Source organism: Ictalurus furcatus, chromosome 10 (genome assembly GCF_023375685.1).
Source record: "Ictalurus furcatus strain D&B chromosome 10, Billie_1.0, whole genome shotgun sequence".
NCBI lineage: Eukaryota > Metazoa > Chordata > Actinopteri > Siluriformes > Ictaluridae > Ictalurus > Ictalurus furcatus.
Window position 1 is genome coordinate 13,822,341 of NC_071264.1, and position 20,699 is coordinate 13,843,039.

At 37.1% G+C, this 20,699-nt stretch overlaps 1 protein-coding gene across 1 annotated transcript in view; it reads left to right on the forward strand.

The window, feature by feature from the left end:
* polrmt (polymerase (RNA) mitochondrial (DNA directed)) overlaps positions 1-18,627 on the forward strand; it is a 56,242-nt gene extending 37,615 nt beyond the window's left edge. Inside the window, exons 16-21 of the mRNA XM_053634501.1 lie at positions 9,763-9,815; positions 13,629-13,727; positions 13,864-13,936; positions 15,456-15,547; positions 16,797-16,870; positions 17,619-18,627. Coding sequence (XP_053490476.1) covers positions 9,763-9,815; positions 13,629-13,727; positions 13,864-13,936; positions 15,456-15,547; positions 16,797-16,870; positions 17,619-17,668 — 441 coding nt within the window. The 3' untranslated portion in view covers positions 17,669-18,627. The remainder of the gene's footprint in view (positions 1-9,762; positions 9,816-13,628; positions 13,728-13,863; positions 13,937-15,455; positions 15,548-16,796; positions 16,871-17,618) is intronic.
* The last annotated feature ends 2,072 nt before the right edge of the window (positions 18,628-20,699 follow it).

Below are 20,699 nucleotides of genomic sequence, written 5' to 3' on the forward strand. Positions count from 1 at the left end.
TTTCAGCTTTTCCTAGGCAGGCAGTGGATGTGATGTGGAACTGCTTCCTAATGGCCACTGTTAAGCTCATCTGCAGCACGCAAGGAGGTGAGAGTTGCCTCTTCTGTAGAAACAGGCAATATGTCTAGATGTCATCCTTGTCTACCAACTTACTGTATCTGTTTATGTGAGGAACACCTGCGCCTTTTTCTGCTTAGTGACTTTTATCAAATAGTCTGAGAGTGATGGTGAAGGCAATTGCAGGCCGTGTTTTCTCCGATATACTGCCACTGGCCGATATCATAACCCGGCTCTGTGATTTTCAAGTCATTACTTTTTATTGGACTTTTATGGAATATCTCATGAAGGCCATTATTAACCGGTGAGCAGTGCGCCTTCACAAATTATTCACCACTTAATTGGGTTTAATCATGCACTCAGGCAGTCAAACCCAGTGCTGAACCACAGAGCAGCCACCAGAGGTTATGTTTTACTTAGGATGTTTGCCTTCCTTCTGTTTTTTTTTTTGTTTTTTTTGCAATACTCCTAATTTCAGAGTATGTTCTCAAATCTGGGATGGTTTTTATCCTTATACTATTACTTAGTTGGGGTAATTGAAGTTGTTGGCTGACAGTGTGTAGTTTCAAAATTAATACAAATTTAAGCTTGTGCTCATTTTGTTGGAACTTGAATGTGAGGCACTTGTATATTACTGCGACATTCAAATTGTGTATTTAAGCAGGCTTGCCCTGTTACTTTCATCACAGAATTGACCTCTAATCACATGTATATGTTTTTTTAAGTTTTATGGTCTTGCAGTATAACTTACAGTGAGAAACTGGTTAGACTTCAATCTGCAAACTGCAAAATCCTCTTCCTCTACTCGGAGCCAGTGCTTCCTCCACGGGAAGATTGTTTGAGTCAGCTCTGTGTTATGAAGCATTGTATCGAATCGTCAATATATGTCTCCCAGTAATGGTTGCCATATGCAAGCAATCCTGTTGCTCATACAGCGTACCATCATTCTTACCCCTGTTTATTCTAAGTGGGTGGCTTGTGGGGTCAAAGGTGAAGGCTGCTGTTGTAAAACATCTCTCCACAATTTCAGGTGTCAGCTGTGCTCCACCTGTCACCTTGTTTTTAATTCCCTGGATGTTGGAGGGACCTTTCCTAAGCTCGTTGGGGTTCTGCAGAGTGTCACACTAACTAGATTAATGTAGAAACCCTGGGACTCTCATTAATCACCACAGGATCCCAATTCCAAGTCTGCCTCTATATATGTGCCCTCACCATCCCACAGTGAAGGTTGGACCACCTCATGGTTTAAACCTGCTTTTTCTATATTGGCTTTTGCACCAGAATTTGATAAAGTTTGTGGGTTTTTTTAATGCTGTGATTGCATAGTATATTTATTTACCATATGTAGATATAATGCAGATGCCAATAATATGGCAGCATGTATGTAAAAATATTAACACAGATATTATATCTGTGGTCCACTTGTAGTGGGGCTGCATAGCTAGGCCACATTTATGCTTCTGAAATATTTCCCATTTAGAAGGCAGCATAAACACGGGTAACTTCTAAAAATTTTTATTATTATTATTATTTTAGAAAGGTCTTTATTTTATGTGTTCTTGTCTGTGAAGGCAATCCCATAATTCTCTTCATGAACACAAGTTCCATGGTGGTTTGAAAAACACGGCAGACCAGACGTCAGACTTTTTTTGAAAAAAAAAAATTATTATTAAGATGGTCAGTGTGGGAACATACAGATAAGCAAGCAATAATACCACCTTGCTGTTGGATGCTCGATTCTGATTGGTCTGAAGGTGTTGATTAAATTTCTTTACTGGACATCTTTATCGTTTCAATAGTAACAACTAAAACAGCAACTTGTATTTGTATAAATGTGTGTAATTGTTGATATTGTGCAGTTTTGGGAAGGAATCTCCAGTGTCTCCAGTGTCCAGAATCTCCAGGTTTGTAGTTTGGCAGTAACATGACATGCTGCATTTTTTGTCTTATTAACTTTGAGAGAGAAGAAGAGAGAGGCAGTTTATTGCTATTATAATGTAAGTTCTGACCGGATCTAACTTGTGTCATGGACATTCTGCAACATTAAATGTAGATTAAAGTAGATTAAATTAAATGAAGACACAACGTGTTGTCTCTTAAATAATTTAAAAAAATAATAATTTTCAAATTGCTGAGTTATTTAGGGAATAAAAACTTCAGGACGCTCAGTTAATGGAAAATAATCAACTTCTTGGTGGTAACAGTTACTCTGCTTCATGTTGGAATAGTGCATGGGGCATTTCTTATTGTTCGTTCCAACCAATATGATATAATATCAGAGTCACAGTAGCAGTAACAGTGTTTGTGTTAAATTGCATGATGCCTACAGTGCTTTGTGGTAGCAGATGCACAATGGTGGCCTCCACACTCCCTGACAGATGGATGGATGTTGCACTATGTACGGTACACTCCAGGATGCAGCTGCATAAATAACAGAAATGTACTAAATGCCAGTGATTGTTTAAAAAAAAAAAAAAAAAAAAACAGCCACAGTTTAAATGTAATCATCAAAATGGATCACCATACAGCGACAACAGGATGCACCTAAGCCGAGGTCACCTCAGGTTCATGCCTCCTCTCTTATCCCATCCATCCTTGACTGTTCTTTCCTAAGGAAATGCAGCATTAATTAAATGATGGGGAGGATGGGAGCATAAAAACTTGATGTCAATACTGTATGTAAACAAATTAAGCTGGGGTGAAATCGGCAACGCTTAATCACATCCTGGTTGTCATGTCCCTGCTGGTAAGGGAGAGGAAATTGCTCTGGGGATGTTCCAGGCAATGGTTATACGTCAACAGGGCTAACTAATGTAATCATGCATTATTAATCAGTTCGTGGGTCACTTTTTGTAGTGGTTTTATGGGGTTTAATTTACTTTTGTAAAGCTGGCCTACTTGCAAGAACGTGTTACAAAGTCCATTTGCCCTTTTTTGTTTTTTTGCTCTGAAACATATCCTTGGCTAAAGTAAATGTGATTACCCCAGAGGGCTGTGCTGTATCTTCAGGCCACAAAGCAAGGACGCACAATTTACTAATATTCTTAAGAGCCAGGCTGTTCTTTGACTTCTACAGCCAAATTAACTGGCTGATTCTTTAGCTTATGGTCTCTTGTCAGCATTCATTTCAGTGTCAATATTACTTTGCCTGTGAGTAAATTTGTCAACAGTTGAGTTTTAACAGAGGATCTTCCAAGTATCCAAGGAAATTATTAATTATTCCAAGGAATAATTAATAATATATATATATATATATATATATATATATATATATATATATATATATATATATATATATATATATATATATATATTTTATATATATATATATATATATATATATATATATATATATATATATAAATAATAATATATAAATAATAATAATATATAAATAATATATAAATAATTATTCCAAGGAGTAATTAAGCAACATTGCATCTCCTGAGGATACGACACCAAAATTCAGTTAGAGATTTGACAGCTTGGTGCCTTCATAAGACAAGTGGCCAATCTGGTGCTTATTAGCAGGAAAGCTGGTTGTAGAGTTTTAAAGGAATTCTTCTCTGTAGGCTAGTGATTGCTCAGTTGTTAAAAGTCTGAGATACTGAAGGTCATGAGGTCAAGCCCCAGTACCACCAAGCTGTCACTGTTGTGCCTTTAAGTAAAATCCTTAACCCACTCAGTTCCAGGGGCACCGTATCATGGCTGACCATATGTTCTGACCCTAACTTCCTACCAAGCTGTGATACAAAGAAAAGGAAATTTCACTATACTTAATGTGTATGTGTGGAAAAAGCTTTCTTCTTCTGTGTTTACCATGAACAGTTATTTCCCCAACAGAAAAGCATTTGCCCTATTGTTCATGATACCCAAACCATCCATGGCCAGAAGTCGACAACAGCCAAGCTAGCTGTGCACTTTGTGTGCGAGAGATAGCATTACTCAGAGCGTTAATCAGAGCGACCCTAGCTCACAGTTGGCTTCTGTGAGCTCATGTATGCGGAAGGGGGCAGATAGCTCTTTCGTCTGAGTGTGTTCAGCTACCCATGAGCAGCTAATCAAAAAGATGCGGTAGCTTCACATGTCTTAGAAAGGGCCAGTGTGGGTGCATTTACTAATGTGAGATGGTTAGCTGTCATCTAGATTTACAGTGTGATGTGATATGATAGATATAGATTTTACATGACTGCAGGTTTATTACTGTTGACCTTAGAGCTTTGCTCTCTGTCTTCATGTCGGAGATGAGCTGCTGCAGTCATACGCTGAGTTGATTGATCCAATTGTGTGTGTGTTGGGGGGAGGGGCGGTCTCTGCTCGGGATTTATGGTTTTATGTTTCTATTTTAAGACTCTTTTGTGATTTTCTGTAACAAATTATTGTGACCTTCAGTGTGACACATTCACAGTAGAGAGCCTGTGATATCCACATCGCTATGACACTAATTACAGCCTGTCTGGTTTTCATGAGGCAGCACATTTTTAAAAAAAATGGTCCTGTCACAGAGTGGATATTTCTTGGAGTGGAAAATTAGTTATATGCAGTGTTAATTATATGAACCTGCAATTGTAATGGAATGTTTTTGAGAAATTTGCTTGGGGGGGGATTGGGATGGGGGGGGTTATCTGCTACTCTAAATGAACTTTTGGTTTGTTCCACTTTTCTGTAAAGCCTTTCAGAAAATCTTCCATGTTAGAACTGTTAACAATCCATAGCACCTTTTAGGAGCACTTTTATTTAAGACAGTATTTAAGCTATATTTGGACTATATTATCAGACCTGCTTATTTTTACACATTTTGTGTAGATGCTTTGCATTTTTCTCTCAAGTTATCTCTCAGAAATACACCAAAAATGCACCCAATAAAAATAAAACATGATGATTAGCAGTTGACATTCGAATCTGGAATAACTGACAATTGCGCAGTTACTCCCCCCACACACATACACACACACTCCACCGGATGCCCCGCCTAGTTCCTCAATCTCACGTTAAGAACCTTAGGAAGCAAAGGACCTTTAACTACATAAAAGCATATTCATCTGTAATCACTAATTATTTATCAACTGCAGTGACACTAATAGCTAAAATATGTTGTTGCAGTAGTGAATGTAAATGTATACCTGCTGATGGATCCTGGGAATTCATGAGGTTAATGAAAGAACATTTCAGGAACCCAGTTAAAAGAAAAGAGAAAAGAAAGCCAGTCAAAATAGAGCAATCACGTAGGTTATTTAAATGAGTTGTATATAAAGACAGTTGCATGGATAAATAATCACTTAATATTCACATCCAATATTAATATTGTAGTGGCATCTGAATAAATGTATAACCTCTAATGTGAACATATTGCTGTAAGGCTCATGCATGACAAATATCTGGGTAGGAAACTGCAAATTGATGTAAAGGTTTTATGATTGAAGAGATTTTTATATATTTTATGAGAAATCACCCGGAGAAACTAATACCATCTTATTCGATAATGTACAATTTTTATTTGAGATGTTTTTTTGGTTTTTTTTGTCAAAATGACACCAAGGTTTGGGAAATTGGCTGCTCCATCTGTGTTTTTAGGAAAGAAAATGAGAGCTGCTGAGGCAGACAGTAAAACGTTAGGAGATACTGCAGTGCTCGCATTATGTGTGGTCTGGCGAGGAGCAGGAGAAACAGAAGCAGCTGTCCAACCCAGAGCTTATCAACTTTTATGTATTGAGCTCTTTTCACTGTGCAGTCATCGTGCCAGCATGACATCCTGAAAGATTTTGTTGCTCCAGTGTGACTGCTCATGTTCAATTTGCTTTTTTTAATTTATTTTATTTATTTATTTATTTATTTATTTTACAATTATTATTTTTTTTATACAGGATATAGTACAAATGCCATTGACATTGAACCTACTGCCTTAAAATGAACACAATGTAAATTCCTGTATTGCTGGGCTTGATATTATGGGTGAGATAAAATGGGATGCAATATAGGGTCTTTTTAGCAGTATAAGTCCTAGCTGTCCAGCAGTCAAGTCTTCTCCCATTTGCTATTCAACACATTTCCATTTATTAACTTATTCCCCAATTAACCCAGTTAATAGAGTCATACATCACTGTGATTGATTACCACTTTGCCTCCTGTCTAGGATCTTTCCGCCTTACACCTGAAACCCCCTACACTCGTATCCACTCACTGCTTTGGGAAAGCCCTCTCCTTAATAGCTCTTCCTTAATAAGGAAAGCCACAAGCAACATCTCAGGTTTTCAAACACTGCTAGGTTAAATTGTGTTTTAGTTGGAGCCTTGTTGAGTGAAAAGGATTTGTGAGCTTAAAACTCTTTAAGCAGTAGTTTTCAAGGGAAAGCATAGAAGTTCAAGACATTTATTCAGCAGACGTCATCACAGCCATTAAGGCCATTTGAAATGTCTACTTGTAGTCATGGAAACTGGACTTGTGGTGTCTGAGTTGAAGTGCTGAAGGACCTCAAATGATGAAGTGGGAAAAGATTATACATTTAAAAAACTTTTTTTTTTTTTTTTTAACTATTTTTTACTCAGCATATGTACTTTCTTCATGGTCTTCTCATGCTTTTATTCTCCTGCATTTGTCAGTGGCCAAGTTGTAGCACTAGGACCTTGGGCTGCAAGTGTATGCTGGTGGAGCAGGAGTTAGTGAAAGCTGGAAAACCATTCTCTGCATAATCTTGCCTGTCATTATATCTAATGCCTTCCAGTCGGCACTCTGGTTAAGCTCATTACCTCAATTGGCATATAATAGACAATACACCATGAAAAGCATTAAATACAGTGCCCTCCACTAATATTAGCACCTTTGGTAAACATGAGCAAAAAAGGCTGTGAAAATTTGTCTTTGTTGTTTAACCTTTTGATCTTTTGTTAAAAAAAAAAAAAATCACAAAAATACTCTGCTCTCATGGATATCAAACAATTGCAAACAAAACACAGGTTTATCCAAAAAAAATATCTTTGTTAAATATAGGTGCACAACAATTTTTTGTCACCCCTGTGAATTCATATGAGAAAAATATATTTGAAGTATATTCCCATCGATTGAATTTTTTTAGTACACCTGGATGACTTGGAACAGGAAATTGTTCAACCATGACTTCCTGTTTCACAGGGGTATAAATATGAGATAACAAATAGGCCATATTCCCTTAGTCATTCATATATAGCTGTGATGTGCAGCAAAAGGTTGTTGAGCTTCACAAAATGGGAGAAAATAAAGAAAAGAAAATAGCACAAGCATTGAAAATGCCCATTTCCACCATCAGCTCAATAATTAAGAAGTTCCAGTCAACTGGAAATGTTATGAATCAAAGTGGAATTGGACGTGTGTCTATATTGTCTCACCGCACTGTGAAGACAATGGTTTGAGTGACCAAAAAATCTCCAAGGATCACGTTAGTTCTGTCTTGGGGTCAGAAAGTCTCCAAAACTACAAACTGAAGTCACCTACATCACCACAAGTTATTTGGAAGGGTTTCAAGAAAAAAAAACTCTACTCTCATCCAAAAACAAACATCTTCAGTTTGCCAGACACTACTGGAACTTCAAATGGGATCGGGTTCTATGAACCCAAAATAGAGCTTTTTTGCAATAAACACCAGAGGTGGTTTTGGCACACAGAGAGGTAGCCATATGGAAAAGTACCTCATGCCCACGGTTAAATATGGTGGTGACTCTTTAATGTTTTGGGGTTATTTTTCTGCCAGAGGAACTGGACATTTTGTTAGGATACATGGCATCATGGACTCATGCTATCAACAGATATTAAATGAAAACCTGACTGCCTCTGCCTCTGGTTGGATCTTCCAGCAGGAAGATTTAATGTACTGGCTTATATGCATCTATCAGTCTCTTGCCTTTGATTTTGATGAGAACAGTTGAATATGTTAAAGTGGAAAACATTCATCAAAATCAACACAAAAATGGTTTACAGACCACAAAATCAAGGTCCTGCCATGGCCATCCCAGTCCCCTGACTTGAACCCCATAGAAAACCTGTGGGGTGAACTGAAGAGGAGAGTCCACCTGCATGGGCCTTGAAATGTGAAGGATCTGGAGAGATTCTGTATTGAGGAATGGTCTCAGATCCCTTGCCATGTGTTCTCCAACCTTATCAGGCATTATAGGAGAAGACTCAGAGCTGTTATCTTGGCAAAGGGAGCTAACACAAAGTATTGACTAAAAGGGTGTCAATAATTGTTGCGCACACATATTTAACAAAAAGTTTTTTTGATAAACCTGTGTTGTTTGCAATTGTTTGATATCCATGAGAGCAGAGTATTTTTGTGAATTTTTTTTAACAAAAGGTAAAACAATAAAGACAATTTTTCACAGCCTTCTTTGCTTCTTTACTAATTGTGCCAGTATTAGTGGAAGGCACTGTATGTTTATATTGAAATATGTCCCATGTGCAGTTTCACTGTTGGCTCCTAAAAACTAAAGCACAATCTCTTCTTTCTCACCTATCACTTCTCAGCGACATTCAATATCATATTAATGAGTGAGAGAGAGTGGAAACAACTAACTTGTGACTCAAATTTCCAGAATGCCTGGAAGGTTGTTTTTTTTTTAAAGTGTACAGATGAGAAGGAGAGTGTTTTGGACAGACTAAAGGACTAAAGTGCTGCTGTAGAGATGAAGCAATAGCTAAAGTCCTTTATACACCACTATGAGCAGGTTTGAAGTCATTAAACAAAGTGAAGTCAACTCAGAATTTCATTATAAAATAAATCATGGATATCATCGGAGGTCACATGTTAATGATTAGTACTGATTACTAAATTACTATGCAAGTCTTTCGGAGTGAATTATTCCTGTAAGATAGACTTAGAGAACATTATCCTGGTTTGACTGGTTACATTTTACACACAAATATGATACTAACATATCTCGTGTCACTTGTATCTATACACCGGTGCTTCTGAACTCCATTGCTATGTCTTTGAAGAGTGGTGAGATCAATACTGGTGCACTCCAACTGCAGTCTGGACCATTAAATCTAAGCAAGAGATTGACTTTGAGTTCAGATAATCAATTTCAGAGCGGTGCTTAGAAAGAGACATGGGTTAAGTAAGAAGATGAATAGAATATTGTTCTTGTTAACCTGATTACTGCAAAAGACTGAGATTTTATAACAAATACGACTTGTTCTGAGATTGTAAGGCTCAGACAGGACATGGGTAAAATAAAGCATGCACTCAAACTGATTTCTGGACATGAAGCTCATTTTCACCAGTCAGTTTGGATTTTGTGTCAAATGCCATGAATTCTATATTTTTGTCTGATATTTGCAATAAGTATTTCAGGTCTGGAGAGAGGAGAGTACATAGGTCTAGAGCACAGAAGTGTTGCAGAAGTGTGTTGTTGCAAACAGGGTGTTTTCTTGCTTTGTTCCATGTGTTCCTCAGATAGGCTTCAGATCCACCACAACCCTGACAACAAATAAATGAATGCATTCAGAAATATGACTCTTTGGTAAAATAACTGTTAGCTAGCTATCCATCCAGCTTATTTTCTCCTCTGTTGTTCCAATATCAACCAATGTGGATCTGTGTGCAAAATGAATTTGGTCACTTGTAGTTTCCAGTAATAAAAAAAAATTCAATCAGATATACAAAATAAATCCTATTTGTTGTTCTATCATGTTATTGCATGCCTTTTATTCATTTTCCTATTTTTTTTCCTACAGCTCAAGAGCAACATTCAGTTTCTGAGTCTCCAGATAAGCCATGATGTCTATGAGTAAGTACCACAGCTTCGACCAACACATTTTCAACTTTTGCTGCATTTTTTCTGTCCATCCACTAGTCATCAAATGCAAAGCCAAGTTCTCATTCTATCGCAAGAATATCTTTTTCTTGCCCCTTGAACGTTGACGTTAATATTGCTAAAAGGTACTGTTTGCTGATGTAGAGGCAAACCTTTGAGAAAGAGTAACCTGTTCCTGTGACCGGTTGTGTGGTGAAATGTGAACAAAGTAAGTGGAAGGGGAAAAATGAGTGAAAGCTAAGAGAATCACTATTCGTTAGAATAGCAGTGGAAACTGAGGCAGCACAAGGCCCCTCTGAGATGGAGGCTGGTATTTTATGCTGAAATGTCACTGCTGAATATCATGCATACCATTTATCCAATGGAGTATCATCCAGAATAGACAATGCTTTGCTAACTCGTTGACTGTGATATGATAATGTACGCCATTCTTCTTTAGCAGTTGTTCCTATTAAGAATTCAGTGATGCTGTTTTTTTTAGTACAAGTACAGGTTTTTTTTTTTTTAAGTACTTATTAATATTGATTTGTTCATGCTGGAATGAATACCAGCTTAGTATTAAGCAGTGAGGGGTGTCATGGAACATTTTAATTAGCTCTGTTTATGTTGGTTGCTGCTGTGTGGTAGCAGATGTTGGTATTGGAGAGTGCACATAAATAAGCATGGCATTGAACCGATACTAGTGCTGATATTAATGGATCCATAGTTCTAATGTCTAAACCAATTCTTCCAAGTCTTCCAATTGGCATCCTAAATTTTAGTTTGCTGAAGAGATCAGCTTAAAACACAGCTGATTTTCTTTTTGATGTTAATGAGTTTCCAACTCCAACCCTGCTGTTATTTATTACCATATTATTCTCAGAGCGACCTGCCAATCTCCGTGACCTGATCCCTCCCAGTGACCATGAACACTTGATTAAAAAACGTATTAAGTTGGGTCTCAGAGTGATATAAGATGGCTCTGTACTCACTGATAGCCATCTACCACTGCCTCTGTTAGACAGCTGCCTTTGCTGAGACGGCTCAGGCTGGGATCACAATATCGAGGGCTGGGGTGGAGACAGAGTGGCACATCTCAGAAACAACTTCAGTTGACAGCCACTACAATCTTGGTGGTGACAGTCCTCTCTGGTTTGTCATGACCGGAAGTGTGGAGAGAGCACTCAAAACACAGTCAAACCTGCTCCTCAGTGTGGTGTGTGTATGTATGTATGTATGCGTGTATATATATATATATATATATATATATATATATATATATATATATATATATTCATATATATATATTCAACCCCCATTTGTTTGCAATGAACAAATCAAACCAAATAGTTCAATACAACGAATGCTTCAAGTGGTTTCCCCAAATTCAACTGAAAATGTAATTTGTAATGACATGAAGGCCCTCGGTCCCAAGCTTTAGCTTCTCCCTCTAAGGATAGGAGGTAAAGATGCAAGATGAGCTGCAAAGACAATGGAATCAATACTACAGCTATTTGCTCAAATATCCATGCTTAGTATACACTAATTTTAACACTATCAATGTGTGCACTGGTTTAGCAAAAACTGCACTTCAACTTTTTACAAACACGCTTACTACAAAACAGTAACAGTAGAAACACGGTTTCAGGCATTTCAAAACGTCTTTGTGAAGATAACTTAATTTGATTTGATCTACAGTTGTATCTCCTGTCACTGGACATAATGGATCTCACTATACACAGTATAAATCAAGCCTATACAAGATTCTACTGTCTTAAACGCACCCCTCATTATTAATTTTGTATTGGTTTTATTAGTTAATCTTTTTTGCAGTCCCTCCTCCACATGCTAGATGATAATTGTAACAATGACGTCTCTTCATGAAATAAATCTGACTCGTAGCAAATACTTCATGTTCAAATGGAACATCTTACAATCCAGATCCTCCTACACCAAAGTCTAAATACCAAAGCCATGGATAGACATTTGAAGGACTCAAAGATCCCATAACTGTGACGATTACAGTCTGAAAAGAGCTTCATTAGTGCTCTGACCTGAATTAATGATGAGTTTAAGAGGCTGGCAGCAGCTCTCTGGTGACTGAGGACCAAAAGTGGTTTCACCAGTCTGTCAGAGGGAATACAGGCTGTGGGTAGAATGCAGCCCTTATTCCACTGCTATGTACATTTTACCAGTGTACATGGGCATGAGTGAAATTTGTCACTTTAACAACAACCTGAAATTAAAAGTAACCTATTTTTATATTAGATCATGTCTCTGGTAGGCCTGCTGTAAAAGGATTTAATCGACTCTACACAATATTTAGTCCCTCCAGAATTGAGCGATTTTGCGATAGAAGAAATGAATGCAAAATCAAGGGAACGCCGCAATTTTTTCATAATTATCACAGCTTTTCTGCAGATTTGGGCGTTGTCATCATCACAATGCACATTCAGCCAAAGCCCCCTTCAATTCATGTGCATCGAATATGAGTACAGCTAAAAGGTCTCATTTATCAACAAACATCACTGCGAAAGAGCATGCAAAACAATTTCTTGCCATTGCGATTTTGCCTATTCAAGTAGTTTTCCGCAGAAAAGCATAAAAACACCAACAACAAAAAAAAAACTTTTTCTTTTTGTAAAAAGCTGCAGAAAAATCAAGCATTTGTGGCTGCAACAATTATATAAAATGCAGCGAAATCCTGTATGGACAGAATATTACACTGCCACAACGTCGTTGGAATATTGAGTGAGACTGCTTTATGCTAGTACAACTTATTACTCAAACATAATTAGCTCTTTGAGTAGTTATCTAATCATTTAGAGCAGCTTCTGTGTCCTCGGTGCTCAGGTGATTTTAGTCTTTTGTACGTGTTCTTGGCAAAGGTTTGTTTACCTTTTCCCAATGCTATATATTTTGACCAACGAACAAAAGAGTTTTACAAGTGTGACTTCAGTCCTACATGCCCCTTCAGCCAACAAGCTTTTTGGTTTGTTTAATTATGTGTAAAACAAAATAATACCAAGTAGCACACTAACCTACCATCAACTTTACTCTGATTCAGACTCTGCAGACTCGGGTAGCTTTGGCTACCTGAGATTTCATATACAGTAGCATGCATGAGTATTCACATCTCTTGAAAAGGGATGAATACTTGTGCACTCACCACTTTTAATTTTTTTATTTGTAAATAATTTTGGCAAAGTATGAAGATTTTTATACCACTTCAATATGATGGGCCATTTTGTGTAGATTTATGAGAAATAATCCCTATTAGGACAATTTTTGTTCCAGGTTGTAACTCCATTTATGCAAGGCTCTGTAAAATCTGTCTTCAGTTTATCTTAAAACACAAATAATCTAGTTTAAATCCAAGCCTGTCCAACACACAGGTAGGCCAAATTTCAAATGAACTCCTATTAACTATATATGCTCACAATATAGAGTGTAACATAGTGCCATTGTAGAACCTACATAGTGCACTATTTGTTTAATTGAATGCCTTTTGAGATTCATCCAACACATTGTTCATTACTTTGTATTTAAATATGAAATGGATGTGTGATTTTAATAAATAAGTAGAAATAATGTTTCCCACTATTGACAGTTTATTCACAGCCCAAGCAATCCATCAATCACTAAGCGATCTCAAATATTGGAAGAGTAATCCATGTGTATCCATTATCTTTAAGCCTGTAGATGTGGTGGAGCATCAAGCCAACAATCTAAACATAACACAAGACAGAAGAACTGTTGCATTCGGCCCTTATGTGACTCACTGTTGTTGTTATTAACCCTTTCTAGGAGGCCGGACACAGTAAAGCAAAAGAATGCATTTCCCCCAAACTTTATCCACTCTCTGGACTCCACACATATGATGCTGACTGCACTCAACTGTTACAGGTAACGTGCTGGCCACATCATTTTTTACTCTCTTTAAAAAGTTGTAATGCTGAAATGATGTTTAGGTGTTTCTGATTAATGTATAAGTATATAAGTAAGGGTCTCTGGCACTAAAGCTGGTGTTCTGTATTTTCAGTGCTGGTTTGACGTTCGTATCGGTGCATGACTGCTACTGGACCCACGCTCTTACAGTCGACATCATGAACAAGGTACGTCCAAAACAAGGTTCCTTCATGTTCCCTGCCATGCCATGTGGAACTCCATGCTTGTTAGGATCCTGAGCTTCTCCTGACCCTCTTCTGAACCCTGCAGCTCAGTCTTCCACCTCAGTCTCAACGAGCATCTGTTAAATTGGTGATTGCACCATCTGCTGTGCAGCAGCCCAGCACAGTTGTATTTGAGTAGATGTAGTATACCCTTCACACCAATTGAGACATTGGTGTCTAAATCATATTAAATGCCCGATTCCATAAAACACCATTTGGGAATGTCTCTCAGCAGGTCCTTGGACTGAATCAGTAATATTCTACATCATGGCATTTTAGTTGTGTTAAATCTACAGATGGAATTCTTCCAGAAATATTGAACAGTACATTAAAATGAAAAGGTCGTGTAGTTTGGTATGTGAGGAATAAAACACAACGAGGCACCCTGTACTGGAAAATAATCAGTGGCAGGTTGGTTATAACAGGAAATTACTTGTTTTGTGCAAGTACCGCAACATTAAACATGACTATAAATAGTTAAATATAATATGGTGTTTTATTCTATAACCAATTTTTTTTTACTTGATTGGTGCCAAACTGATGTGGTTTATGAGGAAAAAATATGCATTCTGTTGGAAATAGAAAATAATCAACACCAGACTGGTTTGATAAAGCTAATGTACTCAACAAAAAGTTATTTAGCTTTTTTTTGTTTTTGTTTGTTTTTTAAATAGGCATGTCATGCTTTTTATCCGTTTTTAGTTGCATTTAATGTTAAACTTCCCATGCTATAAAATTTACAGGGTTGCTTCTAACTGCTGCAAAACACTGACAATGGAGACACCTTCCAAATAAATACAAAATAAACATCTATCAGAAAACTTTTGTTATATTCCCAATCACACAATTTGTTGTTGTGTTTTGTTTTGTGTTTTTTTTGGGTGGGGGGTTGTATGTTGTAAGTTGTTACTATAGAAACAATAATGTATAGAAGTAGCACTTGTAGAACTGCTGTAATAGAAGACACCTTCTTACCAGTCAGTACGAAGAATTCAACAGCATTATAAAAATTTGTAAGTGTTTTTAAGTGTTCGGACCCAGTATGTGATTTGTGGCACAGCTTATGTGTCATTCCTCATTAAGCAGGTGGTTGACCTGGATGGAACAGGAAGACACATTGTTCGTTTGGACAAACACATGGGCACACTTGGGTGAAATCTTCTGTAACCTGTCGCAGAGTCATTTATACATCTCCAGGCAGGCATAAAATTGGTTCAGAGGAAGAGAGATGCTTGGTGTGTGTACAGCCTTTGTCTTGCTGAATTAAGACAGTTCCCTTTCTCTCTGCTGCTGTTTTCCTCCTTTGTTTCCAGTTCTAGCTGACTAAATCCTGATTACATGAATGAAATAGATTAAAATCTTACATTTGTGTAAAACTGCTTTGTGTGTGTTTGTGTGTGTGTGTGTTGAAAAGCCAGATGTTTGTGTAACCACTAAGTAAATGTTTCCTGTTTCTCCTCAGGTGTGTCGTGAGCAGTTTGTGGCTCTACACAATCAGCCCATTCTTCAGGACCTCTCCAAGTTCCTGCTGCAAAAATACTGCTCAGCACCACCGTAAGTTTCAACACACACACAAAGACGCATGTATGCAGACACTCATAGTGACGCACACATGCAGACAGACACAAAGACCCTCACGTAAACATAGGCAGAGACACAGACAGACATGCACGCACAAGATGGACACCTCAATGATGCATCTCAAAAATTTTAATATAGTGGAAAAGTTCATTTTTTTCCCTATTTTAATTCAAAAAGTATAACTTTCATATATTCTAGATTTGTCCATATAATATATTTCAAGCTTTCTTTGTTTTAATCTTGATGATTACGGCTTATAGCTCATGGAAATAAAAAACCCAATATCTCAAAATATTCGAATAAACAATTTATAATATAGAAATGTCGAGGTGAGCAGAGCTCGAATCAGATAATTAACTCAAAATACCTGCAAAGGTTTCCTTTTTTTAATCTCTGTCTGGTTCAGTACACACAACCACAATCATGGGTAAATCAAAAGAAAATTATGCATTTCATTTGGAAATCAAGGTCCCAGGTATTTTGGATTTCCATGAGCTATAAGCTGTAATCATCAAGATTAAAACCAAAAGAAGCCTTGAAATATTTCACTTTATGTTTAATGAATTAATCCACTTTTTGAATTAAATTACTTTTCCACGAAATTCACATTTTTTGAGATGCACCTGTACACTTACGTAGACACACAGTCAGTCACATAGATGCACACGGACACTGACTTAGACATGCATGGGCACTCTCATACACACACACACACACACACACACACAGTCAGACACATAGACATATACGGGTAATCACAGACACACGGACACTCACATGGACACTCACATGGACATGCACGGACACTCGCAGACACACACGGACACTCACATATACACACACACACTGTTATTTTTCATAAGAGACGTGTTATTTTTCATAAAAAACGTGTCAATTTTATGGGTCATAGGTACCTTGTGTGTGATGTCAGGATAATTGTAAGGCTTGCACACACACTTTTTATGGGGTTAATTTCAGTTTTCTGTTGTAAGATATCTCACTGTTGCTGAGAGCTTTGCAGAGAGCAGCCTGAGTGACTGTGAATATTTCAGTACTCATATATTTAACATCAGTGTCATACTGGAAACAGAAAAATGAGATTGAGCCATCACTGTGTGCATTTCATTTTACAGTCTGCTTCAGGCAGCACTATAAGATCAGTCTGTTGTCTAACTTTTCTCTTCACCTGACCAACTGCACAATCATGTTTGTTTGCTTCCAGAGGCAACACCAAGACCAAGAAGTTTCTGGAATACTGGAAGATGTCACAGCTGCTGGGGAAGGTTCCAGAAACAGGTGAGTGCAGTTTGATTGACAGCTCACCTGTTTGTGCCATGATGAGCTTTGTCTGAAGATGTTGATTTCAGCAGAGAGTCAGATTGCATTAAATGGATGACAGTTATGTTAGATAGCTGAACTGCTTGGTTAATTGGCTAACAAAAGGTAATGTTTATTATTAACCCTTGGTGTATTAAATCACAAACATCACATTTCTATGTTGTAACTGTCTGTGCAGTGGCATTCTTTAAAGTTGTCTCCTCCAAAACTATTCGAATGGCAGGGCCTTTTTTAATTATTTGTTTATTTATTTATTTATTTATTTTTGCTGCTGTGGACTGTAGACATTTGGGTTTGAGATCTAAAGATGATTATGAGAAGAACATTTAGAATCTCAAAATTTTATTCCCTGGTATTTATATGTAGATGTGCTACGTGAAATAAAACATAGCACATTTTGTGTCAGCCCACATGATTTGTAAAGATATATATGAGAGAGAAATAGAGGAAATAGACGCCACACTAAAAGATACAAACCACTCATCAGCAATAAGAACTGGAATGATGCAATTATTGCTAGCAAGGGATGTGCAACCAAATATTAAGTTTATTTACTTTAATTTACTTCGAGACTTATCTGTTCCTATACTTTTGTTTGCCTAAAGATTGGGTGATCTGATACAAAAGGTTGTTTGTTTTATGTTGTTTAATATGGTTTATAACTTTTTAGCACTGCCTCAGAATATTTGTGTATTCTTTCTGCCAGGTGATTTTGATCTGCAGAGGGTGAAAGAATCCACATATTTCTTCAGTTGATGTAGATGAAGAACCTTCACAGGTTGAACCGGAGAGGAAATGCTGCTTTGCTCCCTGGTGCGTCCCCATGCTGGGCACAGAGACTAACAATCTGAATCAACTACTGCTACTGCTATGCTCTCACGGCATCTACACACGCTGTGACAATTTCAACAAATGGGACAGATAGTGTGGGATTGATGGAGTGCCAGAGGATAGTTGAGGTGTCTAGGTGTTCGAGTGCAGGTACTTAATGTGTGTTTTCTATTCATAAAGACAACACAGCCATGTGGTAAAGTCCTCATAAAGAGCCTGGATGGAGATGCTTTTCTGGTCTCTGTAGGGCTGATCACTTTCCTCCACTCCGCTAGGCTGATTAAATACGCAGCCCAGGGTCTCATCGATATCAGAGCTCACACAGTAAACAAGCCACTCTGCCATTTCTACACTGTTCTCATTTACCAGCTAGTCTGCTGCTGTTCGACTCAGAGCCTGGAAGAACAAGAAGGGAGAAAGGCTGTCCCCTATTATAGAATGCTGTGAACACAGCCCAGGAGTTAATAGGCATCTAATGAATTTTTATAAAACTCTTGTGTAAAAGATATAATGTACTGATCAGTGTCTAATAAAAAAGGTATTTTTATGCTGCTGAGATGTTCTTAAGTTTTGATAATATCCATGAGGCACTGTTCATTTTTCCATATATATTTGTATAGATGTAACAACCTTTTGTAGGAGCTCTGCATTTTAACCGTTCAGTAAAAACTCATTGTTATATTCTGGAATGATTGACTGTTGCGTAGGTGTTACGAACTTGCTAAAATTAACTGACATACTGGAAGCCCCTCCCCCTTCCCTACCTCACATTAGTCATGTTCTTGCTTCAAAGACGCGGCCTTGCTTTCCAAGGTAAGTCGAGAATGTTTTCAGTTCATTAATTATGAAATAAGATTTATCAATGTACAGTGCCCTCCACTAATATTGGCACCCTTGGTAAATATGAGCAAAGAAGGCTGTGAAACATTGTCTTTATAGTTTAACTTTTTGATCTGTAGTTAAAAAATTCACAAAAATACTCTGCTCTCATGGATATCAATCGATTGCAAACAAAACACGGGTGGGTGTGTGTGTGTGTGTGTATATATATATGTGTGTGTGTGTGTGTGTGTGTATATATATATATATATATATATATATATATATATATATATATATATATATATATATATATATATATATAATCTCCTTGTTAAACATAGATTCTCACTGATGTATTTAAAAAAAACAGGAACAGGAAATTGTTCAACCATGACCATGAACCAGGGGTATAAATATGAGGTAATACACAGGCCAAACTCCCTTAGTCATTCATAACAATGGGTAAGACCAAGGAATATAGCAGTGGTGTGCAGCAAAAGGTTGTTGAAGTTCACAAAATGGGAAGTGGCTATAAGAAAATAGCACAAATATCGAAAATGCCCATTTCCACCACCAGGACAATAATTAAGAAGTTCCAGTCAACTGGAAATTTTATGAATCGACCTGGAAGAGGATGTGTGTCTGTCTATATTGTCTCAACGCACTGTGAAGAGGATGCTTCGAGTGGCCAAGAAGTCTCTTAAGGATTACAGCAGAATTTCAGAAGTTAGTTGCGTCTTGGGTCAGAAAGTCTCGAAAACTACAATCCGAAGTCACCTACATCACCACAAGTTGTTTGGATGGGTTTCAAGAAGAAAACCTCTACTCTCATCCAAAAACAACTCAAGCATCTTCAGTTTGCCAGACACTACTGGAACTTCAATTGGGATCGGTTCTATGAACCCAAAATAGAGCTTTTTGGCAATAAACACCAGAGGTGGTTTTGGCACACAGAGAGGTAGCCATATGGAAAAGTACCTCATGCCCACGGTTAAATATGGTGGTGACTCTTTAATGCTTTGGGGCTGTTTTTCTGCCAGAGGACCTGGACATTTTGTTAGGATACATGGCATCATGGACTATCAAATATCAACAATTGAAATTGAATTAAATGAAACCTGACTGTCTCTGCCAGAAAGCTTAAAATGGGCTGTGGTTGGTTCTTCCAGCAGGACAATGATTCAAAACATTCATCAAAATCAACACAGAAATGGTTTACAGACCGCAAAATCAAGGTCCTGCCATGACCATCCCAGTCCCCTGACTTGAAACCCATAGAAAATCTGTGGGGTGAACTGAAGAGGAGAGTCCACCAGCGTGGACCTCGAAATGTGAAGGATCTGGAGAGATTCTGTGTATAGGAATGGCTTCAGATTCCATGCCATGTATTCTCCAACCTCATCAGGCATTATAGGAGAAGACTCTGTGCTACCTCCCTTTGCCAAGATAACAGCCCTAAGTATTGACTAAAAGGGTCCCAATAATTGTTGTACAACTATCGATTTTTTTTTTTTTTTTTTTTTTTTAAAGAAACCTGTGTTTTGTTTGCAGTTGTTTGATATCTGTGAGAACAGGGTATTTTTGTGAATTTCTTGAACAAAAGGTTAAAAAAGAAATACAATTTTTCACAGCATTCTTTGCTCATATTTATCAAGGGTGCCAATATTAGTGGAGGTATTAGTGGCACTGTATGTTTGATTAGGCTAACATTAGGCGTTAGGCATGCCATCAAAAAATTTTGGCCAAAAATAAAAGAAGAAGAAAAGATCAGATGAATAGGCCTAGAATGACGTGCTAAGTACACTTTACAAATTATTTTAATATTTTAATTTACTATAATATGTTCAAACAGTGCAGTCATTCCTGTAGAAACTGGAGTGGAGTGCATTTTTTATATATATATATATATATATATATATATATATATATATATATATTTATATATTTATATTTATATATTTATATTTATATATATATTTATATATATATATATATATATATATATATATATATATATATATATATATATATATATAAATATATATATATATATATATATATATATATATATATATATATATATATATATATACAAAAAACACACACAGAGTTGTAACCATCAGTCGCATCATGA